The sequence below is a fragment of the Diospyros lotus genome, chromosome 6 (genome assembly GCF_014633365.1).
Source record: "Diospyros lotus cultivar Yz01 chromosome 6, ASM1463336v1, whole genome shotgun sequence".
Classification (NCBI taxonomy): Eukaryota; Viridiplantae; Streptophyta; class Magnoliopsida; order Ericales; family Ebenaceae; genus Diospyros; species Diospyros lotus.
Window position 1 is genome coordinate 27,106,611 of NC_068343.1, and position 21,666 is coordinate 27,128,276.

Sequence of the window (21,666 nt, forward strand, 5' to 3'; positions counted from 1 at the left end):
CATGTCCATGTCTCATGACTCTTTTAGGTCCTGTTACTCTCCAAGTTTGCAGGGCATATCAGGTTCAGTCATGTACCTTATCGTATGTACTAGGCCAGACCTAACTTATGCTATTAGTACTCTTAGTAGATTTATGGCAAACCCAGGTCCCTATCATTGGGAAGTAGTGAAATGGTTATTGAAGTATTTAAGAGGCACCTACAATGTAGGATTAATATATAAGCATAAGTCTAATAATGTGAGATTAAAAGGGTTTACTGATTTAGACTATGCTGGTGATAGATATAATAGGAAGTCCACATCATCCTATGTATTTACTTTGTGTGAGTCATGCATTAGTTGGAAGTCTCAGCTTCAACATATTGTAGCCCTCTCTGCCACCGAGTCTGAATACATTGCTGCTACAGAGGCTATTAAGGAAGCCCTGTGGCTTAAGGCATTGCTAAATGAACTGTGTGTTCTTAATGAAAATGTGATAGTTTTCTCTAATAGTCAATCTGCAATTCACTTATGTAAAAATCCTATTTTTCATGAACGCACTAAACATATAGATGTGAGATTGCATTTCATTCGTGATATTGTGTCTTAAAACATTATTAGACTGAAAAAAGTGCTTTCTGAATATAATCTTGCAGATATGGGGACTAAAATTTTGCCTGTGGCTAAATTTAGAAGTTGCCTCGATCTTCTTAACATTGGTAAGGTTACTTGATAATTGCTTATGCATTTATTGCATCATTTGCATTTTGTTACATTATGTTGCATGTGCTTGTTGTCTTTCTGTTTGTGTTTGCTGGCCTCATTGGGAATCAGGTGGAGATTTGTTGTTTTTTGTTTCCCAATGAGGTCCAAGGCTATGACGAATTTTTTGGGTTTATCTTCATAGGCTTCGGCCCTGGATTTGTAATGCCCCACTTTTCCAAATACACAATGATGTAAAATATAAGCCAACATCACCCTGGGCGTTATGGAAACCCTTGCCAACGGAAGCATTTGGATCGAACCTGAAAGCTTAACGTAAGCTAAATAAATGGGGTTTCCACTAGATTTCCCTTATATGTACAGGAAATGTATACAACTTTCAATAATCCCAAAAACACAACTCATCATAGCAAGTACAATTGTAGGATACTTACACACACACCTCTTACAACCTTGAGTACCCTAGCCGCTATTCATAATATAATACTTAGGTTACAAGGGTACATAAAGAAACCAAGATCCCAAAGCTAGCGAAGCTCCACCTCCTTGCCCGCGCTTTGACCTAGAACCTGAAACACTTGATACTTCTAACAAAGCTGGGACGATGAATATCCCAGGGGTAAGAAACACCCGAGTTAGATTATCACATCTAAGTGAGTGGTAAGAAAGAAAGAAACAGTGCATGCAAGAGCAATATGTAGCTTTTCCAGGAAACATGCAAAAATAAGTATAAACCTCCAAGATCATATCAATATAAAACCTCCCCGAGTCACATCATCCCTTCCAACACTTGTGTCACACATCTCAGCCTCACCTCCAGGATAAACCCCACCTCTGGGCACGTGATTGTGGTCCAACCCCTCATGCCCGTCGACACTTGTGTGAAACATCTCAGCCCCACCTGTAGGCACGTGATCGTGGTCCAATCTCTTAGCCTCACCTCTAGGCACAACCCCACCTCTAGGCACGAGATTACTCCCCGATCAATGTGACCTTTCACAAACATGATGCCAACAATCATATTCAAGTTTCCGATCCACCAATAGCAACTATCACCAAACAACATGTTGAAGACAAAGTAGAAGGAATATGTACAGACTAAGGAATATCAAGTAGGCACGGCCTCACCTGTAGGTACGGTGCACAAATCAAGAAAAATATGATATGCAATCCACAAGCTACGAGTAAGAGTAGTCATGTTTAATCCCATTGACAAACCACAACAACAAATTCCGTGATGCAAGCAAAATAGGAAAGAAATGCTCGAAAACAGGGAAACATGAGATGTAAGCAACAACCATGCACAAGTGGAAACCAAGAGTGATCAACAGGAATCAAGGAGCATGCATAATAATCACTCACAAATGAAACCAAGAATGATCAAGAGAAATCATGCACGAGAACCACTCACCTCGATCATTTTCCCTTCAATAGCAAGATTTTATAGCCCGGTTTCAAGCACTAGGGGTTGTTCTGCAGAAATCACGCATTTTGGTGAACCAAGACTTAAATATTTCTACATGAGGATTGTAGATAATTAAATTAGAAGAACAACGGTGAAAATTTCAGGATAAACGGAGCCTGGACGCCCCCTCAGAAGGGTGGCCACGCGCCTCCTCCTTCCTTGTTTCTAATTTTGCAACTTAAGATTAAAACAGCTATATCTTGCTCATTTTAACTCCGATTCTCTCTCCGTTTGAATCTACGGACTCCTATTTTCGTTATCTACGATCCTACGAAAATAAATTTGACTTACCTCTTCGAATTCTCTTCCGTTTTGGAAGTTTTCCAGCCAAGTCTCTCTTTCCTTTCTTCTTTGCTTTTTCTTTGCTCTTTCCTTGCACTTGCTTTCTTTCCTCTTTAATTAGCTTCTCATGGCCTTAATTACTTCCCTTTATATAGACTTTAAATGCCCAAATCCTCAAGATTTTACTTAGCCTCCAAGTTGCTCATTTTCTACCCAAGTAATCATCACACTTTGAAATTTTTGCAATCTTCTCAAGCAAGCCTCCACTTCTTCCAATCCTAGGCCTCCAAATATACCTTTAAGATTAGCTCCATCATCTCCTTCCTTTGAAATCTAATTCCTAGTCAATCCTAATCTTCCAAGTTTAGACTTTAGGATAAAAATCAATCATTGCAATCTTTGATTTTGATTTCATCTTCTCCTTCAAGCCTTTACTTCCTTCCAATCAAATCTCCCCTTCACGTGGATTTCATGATAAGAACACTCAAAGACCCTTATCTCTTCTCTTCCAAGCCACTCATAGCCTTCCAACTCATGCCACTTAAGACTTTTGGGGTAAGAATCAATCATTACTTCAAAGACTTTAGGGAAATTCTTAAACCAATCCTATCTCTCCAACACATGGCTTCTAGGATAAGGAATCATTATTCCTTTTGTTGGGAACAAACTATCCATTTTACAAGTTGTGGTATTTGCATTTGGGTCCTAGAACCATTCATGTTCACACTTTAATTCCAAACTTTCATTTGAAACATTTTATTGCAACATCCAAGCTTTACATTAAATTTTGGGGTATTACAGGATTGAAGTACCATCCATAGTTTGTACCACTCATTGGCAGCCCATTAAAGAAATCGGGGCATAAGCCTTTTATTAAGCCTTTAGAGGAGAAATGGGTTGAGCCCATTTGCTCAAGGCTTAAGGAAGCCCAAGCCCAAGCCCATTTATCCATCTGCTTTGCCCTAGCATTGTCATATAAAAGGGCTCTTTCCTTTCCTGTTGCCCTCATTGATGACCGATTCTCTCTCTCTCTCTCTTTGCTCTCCTAATAGTTTCCTTTGATGGCTGATATTCGTGAGTCAATTCTTCCTCTTTTGGGCATATCTCCTTTTCCATGACAGTGGTCTTCCTTTCCTTTGGAAGCCCTTGGTTGATCGGTGAGTAGCCTTTATTTATTCGTTTCGAAAAATCTGTCTAAGGTAAGCTCTCTGCTTTTTGTTCTTGCTTCCATCTTCTTTGTGAGTGGTGCTGGTTGTTCATTATGGATTGGTTTAGTGAGTAACCATTTGGGTTATTTTTGAGCGAGATCTGTAAGAGAGCTTTGTGTGTTAGAGGGTTTTTCTGTCCTTGGGATTTTGGGGCTTCTCTATGGTTTGGTGGCTCTATTCCGTTAGTGTTACTTGAGTGGTACGATCTGGATAGACTCAGATCTGAACCTTGAAATGCCTTTACAGGGAGTTTTATTTTCATGCTCTTATTTGTGTTCTTATTTTCGATGCTCTGGTTTTGATTATTGCTCTAACTAATTTTGTTTTTGTAAGTGTTCTTCCGCAACAAAATACTATAAGGATACAATTTTACTCTCCACACTCCATTTTTTTCATATGCTACAAGGCTACTAATTATTTAGCGACGAAATATTTTTGTAGTTAAAAAAATAAATAAATAAATAAATAAATTTATTAAATTTTTTACTAAATATATATAAATCTTTCCACCAAGTTAAGTTATGTACTGAATATATATATAAATCATGACCACTTAACAAATTAGTATAAAATAGTGTATTAGAAAATGAGAAATAATTTGTCAATTTGATGAGTTATATTATTCAAAATCTTATCTACTCTAAATAAAACAAGTGTAGAAGGAGATATGGGCATCCCGCAACATGAAGAAAATTTTCACTACATTATTTATGTGGGCTGGGGTCACCATCTAATCAGAATATAATTGAATACAAGTTTTCATATAACAATTTTTTATTGAATGGTTTTTTAGTCCAAATGAAACCATGCATCTTATACAAAATTTTCTCACTCATCTGTTGATGTATCATTAATTTTTTCAATAATAAATTAATATTTAATAATACCAATTTTCTCACTCATCTGGTGATTAAAAGATTAAGATGTGATATTGCATATGATACTTTTTTAATTTTATATAAGTATACATGCTACGCACTGTATATCTCATGTAAGTTCTTCTTATTAATCTTATTGCCATCTTTTTTGTTAATTTAGGTAAGTTCAATCATAGATCCAACAAGCACTATAAGTAAATATTTTTTTTAAAATAAGAAAAAACTCTCATTCACCTAAACAACAAACATTACAATAATTTTATAGATAGAGATTCAATACAAAAAATCTATCATAAATATTTGGATCATATCATTAACTCAAATTAAAGTTTTTATTATTTTAAAATTTAAATGAGATTGCGAAGATCAGTAAAATCATTCACATCTTAGAAATGAATCTGAAATGAATGTGAATGGAATGTATGATATGTAGCCTATGTATTTAAGTTCTACTACTTTATACTCTGAGCGTTTTGAAAGTCCATGATGTAAGATATGATTTATGATTGACGTTAAGGAATGATAATGTGTATAACCCTATTTAGGGTTAATGTTAGTTGAGAATTTATGTTATGTATTAAGTTATGTTGAGAACTTATGTCCCATTGATGAATAGCCTTGTATTGAGGATTAAGTTTGAAAAGCGATGATGTAAGAGTTGATTTATGATTATTGTTAAGATGTCAGGTTCGATTTTAGTTTCCGCATTTGATGTATATGATAATTCTCTTTTGAGATAAATGTGTGGAAATTTTGGGATGGATAAGAGCAATTATATGGTTTAGTCGTAGTTTTAAATAGAAAAAAAATTATTGTCTCAAAATTGTCCTAATTTATAACGCGCTCGAAAAAGCGAGGCGTTACAACAGCTTTTCTTATTAGGTATTTTTCTTTGCTTTTGTCTTTATATTTTATTTTTATTATTTTAACTGTTAGATATATTTTGAATGTTTCTAAGATAAAAAATATTTATGTTAGTTATAGATTGTTTTTTTTTAATTGATATGTCGATTTCATTTTAAAATCTCTGTTATTTATATTTATTATATGTATGTTATTGTTTATTTTACATTTATATAGTTGTATATTTTGTATATATTATTGTGTATTATGTATATATTATTGATGATTTATATAAAAAATTATTAAAAAAATGTGTAATAAAAATATGTTGTCAATCAACATTTGTAAATGAAATATTAAGTAATTATAAAAAATAAAATGAATATATATATTTTTTTAAAACAGTGTTGTACATAGTTATTTATTAAATATATTATAATTATTTTAAATAAAAAACTTAATATTTACATTTTAACTAGTTTTTATTTGTATTTTAAAATTAAAAATACAAATATGATGTTATAAATATTGTTAGTTAGTTAGGTATTTATTAAATACAAGCTTTAAAATTAAAAATAAAAATATAATGTTATAAAATTTCATAAAAATTTTAAAAATAATTTTTTTGTAAGGTAAATATTAATTATATATAACAATTTTAATAAATATACAATTTTTTTTTTGTAAAAACAGTGTTTTAAGTAGTTATTTATTAAATATATTATAATAATTTTAAATAGTGACGGATTATAATAATTTTAGTGACGGATTTTTTTCGTCACTAAATTGTTTAGTGACGAATTTGATGTTCTACCCTTGTGTTTAGTTTTGATGATGAAAAATAATACTTTGTTTTATCCCTAAGTCATGAGTCAAGTCTATAATTTTCAACAAAAATCAATTTCAAATGCTTTGTTAAAATGAAAATCAAAAAGATTTATCATTTTCTATATTAGTTGGAGATTTGCAAAATCAAGTATTTAGTCTTAAAAGAATCTTCTAAAATGATTTTCAAATTTGCTTTGAAGTCGTTGGTCAACATAGAGCTAAAATTGTTCTAAGGCAAAAGACCATCTTTAACATATATGTGTTTGATGAAAATCCAATCTTAAGTATGAAAAATCATTTATGTTAATCTCATACTTCAAAATAAGTTTTCATATTTTGAAACGTACATGAAAGGTTTTGGCTTGAAACTTAATCGTATGAAAAATCCTTTAGTTTATGCATCATGTCTTGAAACTCATTTTGATAACGTTTCAATATTTTTTCTAAGTCTAGAAGACTAGCACCTTATAAGGAGACATATATGAAAATGTTTTAGTTTTAGAAAACTAACTCCCGGTAATTCAATAGCTAACATTCATTAGTGATAAAATGATTTTTAACGAATTTTTCAAGAAATAGAAAGTGTATATCTTGGAGGTGGTAAAATCGCAAAATCCTAAGTTCCTACTAAAATTCAAATTCTACTTTTTTATTCTTATGGATTTTGATTTTTTAGATATTTTTATTGAATCCAAATGGGGGGTACTTTCTTATTTATATTTATGTATTAAAGTAAATGGAAGGTAAAATATAAATTAAACAAAATGAGGACATTTACTTAAACTAAAGAAATGTAAATATGTGGTGATGTTTTGTATTAATCAAGTGTGCTTCTACATGTTTTCTATTAAGTTTCCAGATTTTCCAAGAAGATAGTCGACTATGTTGTTTAGTGCTGTCGACTATGCATAAGGATAGTCGACTATGCTTGTTTAATCTGTCGACTATATATGGCCTCTGTCGACTATATTTCATTCTGTCGACTATTGTGTAAGGATAGTCGACTATGCTATTTCATCTGTCGACTATATTTGTTCATGAATTTCAAAATTTTCTTTGTAATTTTTGATCTGTCGACTATAAGATTTTTGTGTTATAAGATAGTCGACTATGCTTTTCTGTCTGTCGACTATGGCTAGTTTTATTTGATAAAATAGTCGACTAACCTATTTTCTCTGTCGACTATGTGTTTCGCATAAAGCTTCCAACGGCTATTTTTTTCAAATCCCAACGGATTCAAATGGTTATATTTCTCTTCAACTTTGTGGGACATTTATATATACATGTCATGGATGATCAAGAGAAGGCTAATGGACGAAAACGAGATGATCTAAATATTACAAATCATTTTATTCGTGCTTACAGTGTTCTTTGTGCTTTCATTGTTATATTTTTCTATGCAAGGCTTTGTTCTATCATTGTAAATCTATTCTTAAGCCCAGTTTTCATTGTGAGAGAACTTGTAACTAAGAGTGTTAACTCTTAGCTTCTCTCTTTCATTTGTATCGTTGTTATTTTCCTAGCTTGTGTAGTTAGAGGGCCTATTTGAGTGGAAGGTTGTAATTCCTAGTCTCGGACTAGAGGACCTACTCTGGTTGAGTAGGGGGTTGATAGTGGATGGTTTGAAAAATCCTTAGTGAGGAGCTAAGGTAGTGGATTAGACTTGGGTTAAGCCGAACCACTATAAATCTTTGTATTCTCTCTTGCTTATGTTTCTTTTTATTTGTTTATCACTGCTAGCATTTCATTATCCTCATGTGCATTGAGTTTTTTATTTTCAATCAAAAGGATTTCAAAGTTCTATCAATTAAGTTTTTTTTTTTTAAAATAACCAATTCACCCCCCCTCTTAGTGTGTGCCATAGAACCTACCTGTTCTAACAGAATTTTCCTATTTTAGTGACGAATTTTTCCGTCACTAAATTTGATTTTTCTTGTAGTGTGGGTTCATCTATGGTTTGATGCTTCAAGGTGGAGATTGGATGGTGTTAAAGCACTAAACGATGTCTTTAGACTTAGCAGATTGGAAGGTCGCATGTGGCAACTGCAGGCTGCCATGTGACACCTGCTAGATGGTAACATGCGACAACCATCTGCTTGTCCTTAGAGGCGCCCAATCGTCCTTTATGCCCGATTGTCCTTCACCCGTTTGCACTCCCTGCCCCGATTGCTTGTCTGTTGGAATAATCGATTGTGTTGCACAATTTGATCTCAGCTGCTCATCCAAGCTTTATGAGAAGCAATCCCAGCCATCCATCCATGCTATTAATTTTGCTCCTCGGGATATGAGCGGTAAGACGAAAAGAAAGAAAAGAAAAGAGGAGAAGAAAGATCGGGATAGCTGTCTTCGTCTTCGGGCTAGGGTTTCTGGTGGGTTCTCTTTTGAATGATCTGTAAATGCTCTATATAGTTCTCTTTTATGGTCTCTAGTTCTATAGGATACGCCTCTAATCTGTATTTGTGATTATTGGGACATTTTTGTTAGAGAACCATTGATGTACAAAGGGTTTTTGTGAGGTATCGATGGGTGTAATCTCCATTCTTCTCTTTAGTGCAGTGAGCTCTTCTCACCAGAGCTCAACGTGGACGTAGCCCTATTTTTGGATAAACCATGGTAAAAATTCTTGTCCCCCTTTGTTGTTTTTCGTTTCTGGTTTCATTTCGTTTTTGTGTATGTTTGTTTTCATGCTTCCTGTTTTTGTTGTCTTCAATCTGTGATTAAACATATTATGTTATTACCCTAAGGTTTGTGTTGTTAGTTCGCAACACTAACAACACCAAAATCACCATTTTATATTTTGTACCATTCTAATCCATGTTACTTCGCTACTATCAATGATCCAATATGATTGATGACATGAGAAACTCACTAAGTTCTCATTACTGATAATAAAAACTTCTTCAAAAATAGCTATAACTGTCTCCTTGTTACTACTTTTTTTTGTATTCTTGCCTCCTTTCTTCTTCTTACTACTTTTTTTGTATTCTTGCCTCCTTTCTTCTTCTGAGAGTTTTTTCACTTGTAGCAATCTTTCTTTATGCAATACTTCTTCTTGTGACACAATAACACTCAATATTCTTTTTTAACTTTGATTTGCTTCTAGAATTTCCTTTGTAGCCCTAACTTGTTGCATACCTTCTTCTCTGATTTTTAGTAAACTAGGGTTTTTGAGTGAGATGATGAATCAACTTTTATTCTTTTTGTTTGCTCATTTAATGTGCTTTTTTTTTTTATCTAACAACACAATTTGGGGTGAATTATTGACTATAACTATCAAAGTCTGTCAACTGTTTGGATGGGTATCTCTAAAGAAACGAAGCCTACATCTCAACATCAATATTGACTTTCTTGTTGACAAGTTGATTAATAAGGTCCTACATCTCATTCAAGTGGTTAGTTATAGGAGTTCCATCTTTATATTTCAAATTCACCAATTCATGCATAAAGATATATTGTTGATTGTTTTTCTACCATACAAGTTTTCCAATTTCTTCCACAAAGAAAAAAACTGAAATTTCATTCATGATGATAAACACTGTCATCTAACTATTGACAAATAAATCCAATTACTTCTTTGTTCAACTATTTCCAATCAACATCAGTCATATTCTTTGGCTTATTTTGAAACTTATAGTAATAAAGTAAATCTAACATCTTTCTTTTCTATAAGTGATCATAATTATTTCTATTCAATCTAATAATTTTTTTAGAGTTTTTCTCCATAATTAACCACAACCGAATAAAAGAATTAAAGTTATGATACTATTTATTCGTGAAAACCCAAATTATCAAATAATTCAAAATACACCTTCTCAGTTGTGGCAATTTAATAGATCATTAGATAATAATGACAATAACCAAATAAAACTCAACAATCACAAAGATTTAATGTGGAAAATCCTTTAACTTAAAGGGAAAAAACTAGAGGACAAGTTCTAACAAAAATCTAATATCAAGAATCAATAGGTACAAGAAGTTACAATCAAGCCCCCTAAGGGACGTCCAACCAGTTTCCGCGGGAAGTGAAAAAGTCTAGAAGTCCATATTCGAATTCTCTCATGGCAGTTGTTCGGGTGTGTTGGGATTTACCTCCTCTCCATACAAATGGGGTCTCGGTGGAGGGGTAGCCGTAAGGGAGTACATCCAAAGAAATCACAATTAAGATCAACTCGTAATAATTAAATAACAACTACTTCTTATAATTTTATAGTGGAAATAAAATAAACCTAAGATAGATTAGAACAATCTCACCTAATTAGTTAAAAAATTGATGATATCACAAAAATCTAAATGGAAGCCTCTTGTGTACTAATTTACTATGCAGAAGCTCACATGCAATAATTTCAGTGATCCCCCAATGTAAAGATCAATAGTTGGATAACAGCCAACAAGTTGTGATAAGAAACTTCTGACGAGATCAAAGCAAGCAAGCGAAAACCCACCAAAATATTAAGGCTTCAAAACGGAATGTTGTAACGTGATTTTACTTCTTCTGTGTGTTTTCTCTTGCAAACGGAGGCCAAAAAAATAATTAACTGAAGTGCCTATAAAAGAACCCCAGTGGGCAAAAAAAAAAAAAAAATTAAACTACCCCAATGAACCAAAAGTATATATGGCAGACTTAATTGAAGAGCACTTGGACTTGGAGAAGTCAATTAAATGAAATTGAATTGGAATTGAAGATTTTAACCTATATATATAGTATTATATATCCTAATAGGTTAAAAAATAATTATACACTTATCAAACCATTTATAGACTTTTTCTCTATTAGCCCATATAAGAAGGAAATTCAACGAAAAATTATTAGTTTAGATATTAATTTTGTAAACATATTCTTGAGATTATCATTTTTATGTGATTTTTGCTCGTTTGTATTCTCAATTTTGACAAAGGAGATAAATTACAGGCGGGCATTTATCTCTTGTCTAGACCGAGTATTGAACTCATACCTTATTGATACTAATCTCAACGTATCACTTACTCATCACTTAACCTATGTTTTAGGAATGATTTATAAACATATTTTTAATTAATTTAAAACTAGTTTTATCTTTTCATTTTCTTCCGTAGTATCAACTCCAAAATTTTCTTATCTGCTAGACAAATGAAAAATGAAACTTTTTACTATCCCACAAAGTGTTTTTCTATTTTTTAATTTAGAGTGACACAAACTTTGTTTATGATCGATGTTATCTTCTGAACCATATATTTCTTGATTTCTTTACTTAGTCTATGTTCCCAAGCGTCCTATCCTTTCTTTTTTTAAAACTTGTACCGTTGGCCAAATAACACCCAACAGATATTTATATCTATTCAAAATTATTTTTCTGTCACCTCTCAAAAAGCTATTAGTCAAAGAATCCAAATGAAGAGGAAAAGAAAAAGTAGGACCCTTGTGAACATAGAAGAAGTAAAAGAATGAAGAAACGAGGAGCACCACATGTTCAAGACATGACATCTATCACGAATCAACTTCTTCGTCTTTTAATTGCAAATCAAGTGTCGATTTGTTGGGTTCACCAACTCATTACCGTACAATGCGGTCACACTTTACATCAACAAACTTTAATGCACAGAGACCAAAGTCCCAAGGGAAGGTTCCAACTGATGGATTAGATGCATTTTAAATTAATTTGCATCGATCGCTGCTTTCAGCTTTGAATTGACTAATCCAAACAAACAAATACTTCTGATTTGCTTGCTTGCTTGTGGGGTGAGGTAGACCGTCAAATCCGTTCTGCCATCATTTGCCTTCTAATCATGCATTTGAACTATTTTTCATCTTGAATTTAAAAAGAAAAAAAAGAAAATCTCTGACATGATTTAGTTTTAAATAACTCGGATGTGTTTTAACAATTAATTAATGTATTTTTTTTCTTTTGCATTTTAAACTGAATTATGAGATTAATGGTTCTTAATTTTATTAACACATATTAAATGATTTGGTGAAAAAGTAGAAACAACTTGACAGATAAGAATAACAAAATCGCTTTTAGTTTGCATATTTTATAAATTAAACTGGCATGTGGAATATATGCACCATTAAAGTTTGATATAAATATAGATGTGTATTTTTCATTTTAATCTATTTCATAAAGATTATGTGTCAACTTAGAGAGATTTATAAATATATACACAAACATTTGCTAAAGTATAGAAGGATAAGGTGATTAATTACACAAAAAAATAGTGGAAATTAAATTAATTGCATTTGCTTGGTGGGATCGGAAGAAAAGAGAGTAAAATATTGAAATGGTATTTGATTAATACAACTTTTGATGGAGGATGGAAAATCATCATGCATGAACTCTAGTTTGGCAAATTTATATACATAAATATCCTACATATATATTTTTACTATTAAATTAATTAAGTGCAGACTTTTTAAGGTTTTAATCTTAACCTAGAACGGAGTGTCTGAGTCTTCCTTATTCCATTCAATTTTGGAAAGGTCTATAAGAGGTCTGGTGTGACATGGAAATAAAAAAGCAAATCCACGAAATTGAACAATGAAGAAAATAATACAGCAAAACATTAATTTCGTTTAGATGACAATTAGAAACTTTCCCCAAGCATATATACTGCAAATTACGTAGTGCAAATACGTGGATCTGATACTGCGCTATCATCATCAGTATCAATCAATGAAAACACGTACACGACCACACCTCATGAGTTGTAAAATTCATATCTTATTGAAGTCGATGGCAATAAGGAACAGTTTGATTGATTGAGGCCATTACTTGATTGACATTGCTGGGAATGATGACTAAATATACGATGACCATATTTGATATCATATCATGGATAATGATCGAGATCCGTGGATTGAGGATTAATTCAAGTATGAACTTAATTTTAGCCCTACAGAGGGTTTTCTTCATCTAGACGTCAGAATATTAACATAATCAGGAAGGGGAATATATATATATATAGAGAGAGAGAGAGAGGGGGGGGGGGGGGGGGGGGGGGGGGGGGCTTTAACTATGGAAACTATATAATTAAACTGCAAGTATCATCTTCTTCCTGTACACAAGTAGTATAATTTCATTCGCCAAACAAACACATGGAAAATTGATCATTAATTAGAAAACTTGAAGTTTAGGTAACATTTAACTTCACACACCCAAAAAGATATAAATAAACCAAATAATTAACCAGGGAGCTGCGCTATTCCACGAAGATGGAGGAGGAGAATAAACACATACCCACATTGCAGAAATATTGTTGCCAAAAACCCAAGAAGGAGAATTTATAGACTCTATATCCACAAACTGTTCATTGTTCTAATAAAATGGAGTGACAGTGTTCAAAAGGTTATCACAAGCAATATGGCCGGCCGTGAGCTTCAAGGCGATGTCCAACTTTGCAAGCCAATGCCGTTGTGTTTCCGGGATGGACCCGAGGCTGGAATGGGTATCCTTCTGGGGAAGTAACCCAAGAAATAGCCTGAATTCTGAGAGGAGCTGCTGGGCTTGTCTTTGAACAGGTTGGCGGTGGATCTTGAACCCTGGCAGTGACCAGCCATGAAGATGATGAACAGGAAAGCCACACAGACAAGCTGAATTACAGGTCTTTTTCGAGTACCCATTTTATTAATTTGCACAACTAGTAGCTGGGGCTTCCGAGGAGGGCTTCGATGAGATCACAAACGTTTTGGTGAGAAGAGAAGAAAACATTTGGCTGTGAGTATTGTGGTGGTGTGAAGAGAGAGAGAGAGAGTAATTAAGAAATCTGATGCTTCTACTAGTAGAAATGTTAGGAGCAGAAAGTTGAAAGGCTTGAAAAGGTTCTTTTGAATGGGTCTTAGGGGGTTAGCGGCTGTTGAGTGACAAAAGCGAAAGTGATGGCGACAGAAGAAGTGTATAAATGAATATGTGAATGCAAAGGTTTTCCCCCTTTGTGAAATGCCAAGAAAAGAAAAGAAAAGAAAGATGGGAGGGAAAAGCAAGGGGAAAAGGGTCATGTCATCTTATTGGTTAGGTGAGTGTCCCATTCCGTATTAAAGGCCAGCTAAGGTATTATAACTGTGCTTTTTGACCCATCCCCACCCCCCAATAACAGGATAACTTGTCCCCTCCAAACACTTCTTCACACCCCCGCCCCCCCCCCCCCCCCCCCCCCCCCCCCCCCCCACACACACACACACACACACACACAAATATGAACAGTCACATCCTTGTATGTATGATCTCTTGTTGTCAAAGTAATAGGGGTAGGGTGATGGAGATCATGATCAGGCTCGTCTCCAAGTAAAATTAATGAAGTTTCGATCTTCTTATATATATATATATATATATACCTTCCGATCAAAAAAAAAAAATAATGATCAGTACTTAAAAAAATGCGTATAAGGACGGTAAAAACAAGGGTCTAAATTACTTTTATAGTCCCTGAAGATTTTGCAAGAAGCCCTTTAATCTGAGAGGGTAACACTGTTCCCCGTCTTGTCCATTGCCCAGTAAATAGTAACTCCGCATTCTTCAATAATAATAAGATTGTTGCTGGCCATGCCAAGGCTTTCCAAAAAAAAAAAGCATAGAGAAGAACAAATAAAATAAATAAAATTCAGGCTTCTCTTTTCTAATATTAATATAGTAATAAAGTTGTGTATGCAAATGTGTGATGAGAGAGAGGGAACCAAATGGCTACAAAATATGCACTGTGCAAAGCTCACAAGCACAGGATACGAGGCTACCTTTTGTCCAACCATGTTACCTTCCCTTTACCAGTGGCAACTGGCCGCAAGGTTTGGTGAGTTAAGGCCTGCTTGGCTTGGTTGTTGTACTGGGTTTTGATGTTATGGTTGCGATACGTAGGAAAATCTTTATACGCTATGTTGAAGAGCCTAATATGAGAACCCTGAGTGGAAGCATTGTTTTTTATTTGGGAGAATCGTAATAATTATTTTTGTGATTTGACTCAACTATAAGAATCATTTTTCATACTTCAAAAATAATAATAACTTTCACGGTCACTAAATAAAGGAGTAAAATAACTATTTTATATTTCATTCTCTCTCCTTTTTCTCTCTCTCTTATTTCTCTTTTGATTTTAAAAAAATTAAAAAAAAAAGAAACAACCTGTGGTAGTTGGATTCTAGTGACCACTACTGTAGCCAAATGAACCAAATCAAAACTCTTATCTAGGTTTGATTTGGGGTTCAAAATCGTACCTAGATATGGGAAAGTGAGAAGGAGAGAAATTACTGTTGTTATATGTTGTTGTCTGGATACAATAATGAATTTGTTTAACTAAAAATATCATCGTTAAACAGTTTGAATATGCAAAAAATGAACGGTCAGAAGGTGTATAGAGGTTCTCATGAAAATATTTTAATGTTTAAATCAGACACCGAAGATAATGAAAATTGTATTGAAATCAATATTAGAAACCTAACCTTTTAAGAATAAGTGCCTACTTATTTATAAAAAAATATGGAGTAATCTTAATTAATTTAGAATTAGAATTATTGTAGATAATGCCCATCTTGATTAATCATAATTTGATTGGGATCAGGGTTATCTTAGTGATGAGAAGAATGCCCTCGGTCCCATAATTACGCTAATACCCCAGGCAGATATCTAGTGGTGGCCAGGACATATATTTCCTAATAGGAAGTTTCGCCTGTGATCATCTTGTTTAAATCTAGAAGACACGTGGCAGATAAGTATCGTCACATCAATCGGATAGGCACTCAGTAAAGAAATCTCTGAGATCGTAGGAATAGACTAACTCGCCGAAGGTTACGGAGGCAGCAGCTATCCCAAACCCCTCGGAGATGGATGCTATTATGAAATCCTTATCAGGAAGGTTCCGAGAAAGGCAGATGGGAGATCCCGAAGATCTCTCCATGATCCTTATCCCGAGAAAAGGTTAAAAGGGGAAGGCGAGGTAAGAGGAAAGGACTTCTTTCTTTTTTTCAGTATATAATTTAAGTAAATATACTGAATTCGGTTGGGGGAGAGATCTGACTTGATCGTTGGAGATTCACCGGGGGAGCAAGTCCCCGTCTCCATTGCAGGTACGTTCGAAGAGGCAAGAAGGGAACGTGTGGCTACCATTTCATAAGATTAATCATCAATTGGCGCCCACCGTGGGACCCGACATTCTTCTCTTCTGTCTCTCCAGTGCAGCAGGTGGAGACAATCTTGCCTTTTTTTTGAATGGCAACTAGAAGACAGCCATCTCGGGCCGCAGGGGGCAACCCTGTTCCAGAGCCAAGTTAGCAGAACCCTCCCTGAAGCCCGCCGGGGAGGGCTCGGAGTCTGGAGGGCCCTCCGCCTCAGCCTGATCGGATAGCACTCCTAGAGGGTCAAGTGCAACGATTGGCGGAGTTACTCATGGGCTTTCTGGATCGCCAGCATCAGCAAGCCCAGCATTCTCGGGCGGAAGAAAGGCACAAGCCCCCAAGAGAGGAAGAGTCCTATCAGCGGGATGAGAATCCGCGGAGGCCAGGACAAGATGATGGCCATGGTGAGGTGGCCGAGTCTTTTGACTTGTCGTTTGTGCAGCAGCGGCAGGAAAGAAGATTGCAGTAGCTAGAGGAGGAGATGGCCGCCCTAAAGCCGAAGGCTGGAGAGGCTCAGGGAGTAAGGATAAATCAGCCCCTTAGCCCGGAGATCATGGCAGCCATACCACCGGAGCGTCTCCGCATCCCGGCCATTAAGCCTTATGTGGGGACCTTTGACCCGATGGATCACCTTGATCTCTTTACCTCTCACATGATGGTACAAGACGCCTCAGACGCGATGTGGTGTAGGGTTTTCTTAGCCACCCTGGAGGGGCATGCACGGGCTTGGTATTCAAATCTGGCTCATCATTCCATCGTAAGTTTTGCACAACTCCGAGGCAGCTTTCTGACGCATTTTGCACCTCTCCGGAGACATCGAAGGTCTACCATGGCCTTGGTAAGTATGAAGCAGAACCAAGGAGAGCCCTTGAAGGACTTCGTCTCACGATTTAATATGGAGGCCTTGAGCATAGAGAACTTTGACCACAACGTAGCTATGGTGGCGTTCCAGAACGCCCTAAGGCCTGGCCCTTTCGCCCAGTCATTAGCCAAAACGCCCCCGAGTACGTTCACGGACATATTGGGCTGGGCCACGAAGTACATAAATGCCGAAGAGGTCATGCAGGCTAAGAAGACGGAGCATGTGGAGAAGAAGGATAAAAAGAAGCATCCGGAGGAAAGGAAAAGTGACGACCGAAGGGAAAAACATCGTCCTCGGTGGGATTCGGGTGGTTTTACTCCTCTGAATGCCCCGAGGGCAGAGATCCTTGCTACTATTGAGGGTAAAGACTACTTGAAAAAGCCTCGACTGATGAAGGCGTCGTCCGACAAAAGGAACCGAAGTAAATACTGTCGTTTTCATCGGGATCATGGTCATGATACGGAGGAATGTCACCAATTAAAGGAGGAGACTCAGGAGCTCATCAATCGAGGTTTCCTGAAGAGCTACATGGCCAAAGCAGGTGATTCTCGGGGAAGGAAGGACCAACGGTCGCGATCGAGGAGCCCCTCCAAGAGGGACCGCACGGAGGATCGAAATCGGGCTCGGCGGGAGAGATCGCATAGAGGGGAAGATGATCATCCTCAGCCTTCGATATTCCATACACTCGCAGTAGGGGAGGTCCCGGTCATGAAGGGTGAAAAAGGTGGTGCCGTCTGGCTGAAAAGATCGAGGAGTGTGGATCTAATCTCTTTTTCAGATAGCGACCTCCCGGGATACTCGAATCGAAATGATCCGCTGGTGATAACAGCCGAGCTCGGGAAATGGGAGCTTTGGCGGATCCTCGTGGATCTAGGGAGCTCTTCGGAAATCTTGTATCGGCAGGCCTTCTTAGGCATGGGGTATGAAATGACGCATTTGAGGACAGCGAGGGTCCCTTTGGTGGGATTTGATGGTGAAGCCGTATATTCATAAGGGATCATTCAGCTCCCATTGACGGTAGGGAGAGGCTCTCGAACTTCTCAAGTTATGCTAGACATCCTAGTGGCAGACGTGCCTTCGGCTTACAACATGATTCTAGGAAGATTTGGTCTCAATGCCCTTCGGGCCATTCCAAGCACATATCATATGATGGTGAAGTTTTCCATAGATAGGGGGACGGGCAAAGTGCGGGGAGATTTGTGCTTAGCTCGCGAATGTTATATGGTCTCTATAGGCATCGCAAAGGATAGAGAAGCAGGGTCGCAAAGGGATGTTCCGAGCCCCCAAACGGACCCCCCGAAGGAGGTCAGTTTCTTACTAGAAGGACCCGAAGATCCCAAAACAGCAGAGCTGGTGGATAAATTGGAAGAAGTACCTTTGGAAGAAGATTGCCCAAACCGATGCGTAAGAGTGAGTATGGAGTTAAAAGACCCGCTGAGGAGTCGAATAGTGTCACTTCTTAGACAGTACGCGGACATCTTCGCATGGACTGCTCGAGACATGCCAGGAGTAGATCCAGAGGTAATGACACACATACTGGGGATCCGATCAGGATTTCAGCCTGTCAAATAGAAGAAGCGAAGCTTCGCCCCAAATAGAGCTCGGGCAATCGAGAAGGAGGTTGCAAAGTTGATAGAGGCGCGGTACATTCGAGAGGTGGATTATCCAGATTGGTTAGCGAATGTCGTGTTGGTTCCCAAAGGGCAGAGCAAGTGGAGACTTTGTATTGATTTCACCGATCTTAATAAAGCCTGCCCGAAGGATAGTTACCCACTCCCGAGGATTGACGCCCTAATTGATGGAACTGCTGGATGTTCGCTCATGAGTTTCTTGGATGCCTTTCAAGGATATCACCAGATTTTGTTGCACCCCGAGGACTAGGAGAAGACGGCATTTATTACCAACAAGGCAACCTACTGCTACACCGTAATGCCTTTTGGTTTAAAGAACACAGGAGCCACTTACCAACGCTTAGTAAATAAGCTTTTTCAACACTAGCTCGGGAGAAATATGGAGGCATACGTTGATGACATGGTGGTAAAAAGCCTGGTGGCTGAGTGTCATTCGGAGGATTTGGAGGAGTGCTTCAAAACCCTTCGTAAGTTCTATATGAAACTTAATCCTGTCAAATGTGCTTTTGGCATTTCTGCAGGAAAGTTTTTGGGCTACATAGTACACCACCGAGGGATTGAGGTGAACCCTGCGAAGGTTAAAGCTATCATGGATATGCCAGCCCCGAGGAGTGTGAAAGAGGTACAGAGCCTTACGGGCAGGATGACAGCCCTAGGCAGATTCCTTTCTCGTTTGGCAGAAAAGGGCCTTCCTTTCTACAAGATCTTATCAAAGGCAAACAACTTTGAATGGAATTCTAAATGCCAGAGAGCTTTCGAAAAGCTGAAGGAGCACCTGGCCACGCCCCCGGTTCTTACCAAGCCGAAGCCAGGAGAACCATTATATACATATTTGGCAGTGGCCAATGAGGCTGTAAGCTCGGTGTTGATACGAGAAGAAGATAAGATCCAGAGGCATGTTTATTATGCGAGTAAGCGATTGACGAGAGCTGAGGTCTGGTATCCTCCTATGGAAAAACTGGCTTTCACCTTGATAATATCGGCGAGGAAACTCTGACCTTATTTTCAAGCTCATACGATTATAGTGCTTACTAATCAACCTTTGAAGTAGGTCCTTAGCAAACCAGAACTTTCAAGGCAGATGTTGAAGTGGGCAGTGGAGCTCACAGCCTTCGACATTGAGTATAAGCCACAGCCGGCTATTAAGGCACAGTCGTTAGCAGACTTTATTACCAAAGGGATAGGAACTCCTGAAGGCGTTGAAGAAAATCAGGGACCATGGCTGGTGGCAGTAGACAGAAGCTTGACCTCGGGGGGTGGAGGAGCAAGATTAATGATAAAAAGTCCCGAAGGGAAAATATGGCCTTATGCTTTACATTTTGAATTCCGAGTGTCTAACAACGAAGCGGAATATGAGGCCTTGTTGGCTGGTCTGAGGTTGGCTGAGCAGTTGGGAGCTCAAAATGTCGAGGTGAGTTCAGATTCTAATTTAGTGGTGCAACAGGTGAATGGAGAGTATGAAGCTCGAGAAAGTCACATGGCGCGATACTTGGCCATGGTCAAAGAGCTGATGGCGCATTTCCAACACGTAAAGGTGGAGTACGTCCCTCGGGCTATGAACACGGAGGCGGACCTGTTATCCCGAATCGCTTCTTCCTCTTTCCCTACGAGCTCTCGGGAAATTCGGATCGAGTCTCTTCCGCAAAAGAGTATCGAAGAAGTCGCGAATCAGTTATGTGTAGAGGACGAGCCTAGCTGGATGGATCCTCTATTGTCGTATTTGAGAGAAGAAAGACTCCCCGAAGACGATTCGGAGGCTTGGGAGGTCAAACGAAAAGCCCAAAATTTTGTGTTAGTTAGTGGGGAGCTATACAGAAGGTCTTTTTCACAACCACTACTCAAATGTATCCGACCCCGCGAAGCAGATTATATCCTATGAGAGATTCACGAGGGCATATGTGGAAGCCATATCGGGGCTCGGGCTCTTAGTTAAAAGGCTCTGTGGCAGGGGTATTATTAGCTAACGATGGTACGAGATTCGGAGCAGCTAGTCAGGACCTGCGATCGATGCCAGAAAACGTCTAATCTGGTCCATGTGCTAGTGGTCACACTAGCTCATCTGGCTACGCCTTGCCCCTTCGCTCAATAGGGTATTGACATCCTGGGGCCTTTTCCCCCAACGGCTGGCTAAGTTAAATATATCATGGCTGCTATCGATTATTTCACGAAGTGGATCAAAGCTGAGGCAGTGGCCTCTATTACCGCCCGGCGGGTGAAGCAATTTCTATGGAAGAATGTGGTCTATCGTTTCAGAGTTCCTCGGGTACTGATCTTAGACAACGACACTCAATTTTCTGATCGGTCTGTTCAGGAATGGTGCCAGGAGTTGGGAATTAGGCAGTAATTCACCTCGATAGCTCATCCTCAGGTTAATGGCCAAATTGAGCTCGCCAACAGGACTTTGTTGCGAGGTTTAAAAGCGAGGGTGGATAAGGCGAAGGGTAGTTGGGTGGAAGAACTATCGAGCATCCTGTGGTCTTACCGAACCACGGTGAAGCTTTCCACGAGAGAAACTCCTTTCAGTCTATGCTATGGTTCGGAAGCGTTAATCCCAGTTGAGATCGGAGTACCTACGCTGAGAGTAGAGCTGTTCAACCCTGAATCCAATGAACAAAGTTTGAGGGACAACCTGAACCTCCTTGATGAATTTCGTGATCAAGTGAAGATTCGACAAGCTGCTTACAATTAATGCATAGAGAGATACTACAATCGAAGAGTAAAGGAACGAAATTTCCTACCGGGAGATTTGGTATTAAGGCGAGCAGATGTTCAGGGAGCCCGAGAAGCAAATAAGTTAACACCAAATTGGGAAGGTCCTTACAAAGTAGCAGAAGTTCTTAGCCCTGGTGCATACAAACTACAGACCCTCGAGGGTACACCGGTGAAAAACGC

The 21,666-nt window shown here is 37.7% G+C and overlaps 2 protein-coding genes across 2 annotated transcripts; both read left to right on the top strand.

Annotated features, from left to right (window-relative positions):
• The first annotated feature begins 16,762 nt into the window (after positions 1 to 16,762).
• Positions 16,763 to 18,136, top strand: LOC127804436 (uncharacterized). The gene has a single exon (XM_052341298.1). The coding sequence runs from the start codon at positions 16,763 to 16,765 to the stop codon at positions 18,134 to 18,136; it is 1,374 nt and encodes a 457-aa protein (XP_052197258.1).
• A 1,017-nt stretch (positions 18,137 to 19,153) lies between these two features.
• LOC127804437 (uncharacterized) lies at positions 19,154 to 21,463 on the top strand. The gene is made up of 4 exons (XM_052341299.1): positions 19,154 to 19,241; positions 19,296 to 19,708; positions 19,826 to 20,539; positions 21,143 to 21,463. The coding sequence occupies exons 1-4, from the start codon at positions 19,154 to 19,156 to the stop codon at positions 21,461 to 21,463; spliced, it is 1,536 nt and encodes a 511-aa protein (XP_052197259.1).
• The last annotated feature ends 203 nt before the right edge of the window (positions 21,464 to 21,666 follow it).